A 2,628-nucleotide genomic window follows, 5' to 3' on the forward strand; every position below is an offset into this window, starting at 1 on the left:
TTCTGACAGATGTAACCTTGTTTAGACCTTTGGTTGAGGGCATTGCCGATAACCAAGACCCAGGCCATAGCCTGTGACAACCCGCATGGGTAATGGGTTGGGTAATGGGTCCAAGTTCTGGACCCATTTGCGGGTTTTGGCGAAGTCTAGTCAACATCTACAGCAGCAGTTCATGGTAACAGGTCAGGTTAGCTAATTTAGAGTTGTTTTTTTAGTTGCTTGTTGTGTTCTTACTTCTTCCCTTTCCCTGGTTAACAGGGTCATACTATTGCATTGATTATACAAGCATTAATCATCTATCCTACTCGCGTTTTCTTGCTTGTTCATGTTTAGTCATTTTTATTATGCACTAGTATACTTCATGGCATTCATCTATAAATTTCCTTAAGTAATAGATCAGGTCAGCAATCACTGCAAGGGCATCTTCTACACTGTGTTTATAATCTTGGCTGGCTGGCTGGCTGGCTCTCCTCCACCATCACTGTTTTGGCTGTGGTTGAAATCTGTGAGCCCGTGACTGCTCGCGACTTAACACAGGATATATTACCAGACCCACCCACAAGGTGCATTCGCTCTGTTGACTGTTGTATTCAGCTGCTCTTGATGGCAACAGATCAGTCTGTGTTTTATATATAATCAGTCTGTTGATAGGGCCCCTGTGGTTCTCAAGGTGTTGCCCAGGGCTGAGCGGTAAGCAGGGGAGTCTCTGTTAACTCCAGGCCCTGTACACTTTAAAATAACTGTCTAAAATAATGTGTACTTCAAGACACTTTAGACTTAAAATAATATAGACTTCAAAACAACATAGACTTCATCAAAACACTGTAGACTTCAAAACAACGTGGACTTCAAAACAACGTGGACTTCAAAACAACGTGGACTTCAAAACAACGTGGACTTCAAAACACTGTGTACATGGACTTCAAAATGCTGTAAACTTTAAAACAACATGGACTTTGAAGCAACATGGACTTTGAATTGACATCGACTTCCTCAAAACAACAAACGACGTGTACTTTGCAAAAACACCGTGGACTTCATGCCAAGACGCCGTGGACTTTGGAAAATGCCGTGGACTTGTAGGAACAGGAGAGGGAGGTGATGAGCAGGAGGGGGCAGGGCAGGTGGAGAACATCCCCGGCGTCCAGCGAGTGTGCCTTGCTATATATATATACCAAACCCGCCAACTGCCTCTTTGCAAGACTCATATCAAATTGTCAATACATAAAATTCAACCCGGGGACAATGGAACGACTGCCCAAAACCCCCAGAATCCGACAATCCCTATCTTCAGCCCAGCAGCCACCCACAACGCTGCATAAATATCTCCAGTGGCCTTGGTAATCCAGCCGCCAGCAATCGCCCCGACTAGGGTCAGCGCAAAGGCCAGCACTCGCCGGTTTCGTTTCTCATTGTGCTGCAAAAATAGCTTGGGGTCCGACATGAGATCGCACAGCAGGCTGGTAATCACCACCGTCGGAATCTCGTTGAAGCCCAGTGCTCGACTTGCGACAATTTGACCAGCCGATTGAAGGCTCAGCAGTATTATTGGCACTTCCTGGTTCCAAGGCGGCACGTCCCCTTGGCTTGTTACTGCGTTTGTCTGAGGCAGTCCTGAGATGGCACCTCCATTCACCAACCCGGCCGTCACAATTACCATAAGCGACTGCACGAAGAACGAGAGCATCAATGTCCCCCGACGACGGGCACCGAGAAACCGATTGAGCCATGCGAAGCACCAGCAGCCAACAATGAAACAACCGATCGAGGTGAGAGAACGAGCCCAACCGTAAGGGCGGGGATTCTGGTTGGAGGCGCCTAAACCAACAAAAATGGTATTTCCTACTTCAGTCAGAGAGATTGTTCACAAGTTCCTGGAAAAGGGCAAGTGACAAACCAGTCTGCATAGAAACAAAGGTGTTGTATGCTGCTCCTTGTCAGTTACAAACAAGGCATGTTTGAAAGTCGGACACACCATTGTATAGAGTACTGTCAACCAGCCCTGAGCTGAGGCAACAAATGAGCAAAAGCACGTCTGCATGGTCAGGACGCACTTCATTGGCAAGAAAAGCCCGCAGACTCTTTTCTGACATCTTGCCGGAGGTGTGTTGCAGACACGGAGAAGTCAGCAAGAAGGAAGGGCCCTTCCACGCCCCTCGAAAGCCCTCTACCAATATAACGGCAAGAGACACACCCGGGCTAGCGACAATCATTACCATATATCTTCCCAACCGGGTTATTGCGCGAGAGAACCTTTGCTTCGGCAGGGCGGACCGGAGGTGGAGTGCCGGTGATACGAGGCGATTCTGAGCGCCAAGTGCTTGGTGTTCTGCAGAGAAGGAGGGGGAACGTCTCCTCATTTGGCAGGGTGACTGGCAGTATGACGATCCAGCCTGCTTCAAGAACGGATGTATCGGAGCTTTCGTAGTATCCAGGGATTCTCCTACATTGCGGTGCTGTGCCAATGCTCTTGGCCTGCTCATCCTGCCAATGGTGTGCTTTAGGGTCTCTTCTCAGCGGCCTCTTGGCTGTCACATTGTAGTTCTTTACTCCGGGTAAAATGGACCGCACGGGGCATGGCTGCAGCTATTCCGGCATGATCTGCCTGAAGATTGATAATCAATTGTT

At 48.4% G+C, this 2,628-nt stretch overlaps 1 protein-coding gene across 1 annotated transcript; it reads right to left on the bottom strand.

The window, feature by feature from the left end:
• Positions 1 to 1,231: 1,231 nt before the first annotated feature.
• BDW70DRAFT_154767 (YoaK family protein) lies at positions 1,232 to 2,093 on the bottom strand (the record flags this gene model as incomplete). Its single annotated transcript, XM_073739918.1, has 3 exons — positions 1,232 to 1,842; positions 1,898 to 1,927; positions 1,976 to 2,093. The coding sequence occupies 3 exons, from the start codon at positions 2,091 to 2,093 to the stop codon at positions 1,232 to 1,234; spliced, it is 759 nt and encodes a 252-aa protein (XP_073590455.1).
• Positions 2,094 to 2,628: the final 535 nt, after the last annotated feature.

This window comes from Aspergillus foveolatus (genome assembly GCF_047715535.1).
Source record: "Aspergillus foveolatus strain CBS 279.81 unplaced genomic scaffold BDW70scaffold_276, whole genome shotgun sequence".
NCBI classification, from domain to species: domain Eukaryota; kingdom Fungi; phylum Ascomycota; class Eurotiomycetes; order Eurotiales; family Aspergillaceae; genus Aspergillus; species Aspergillus foveolatus.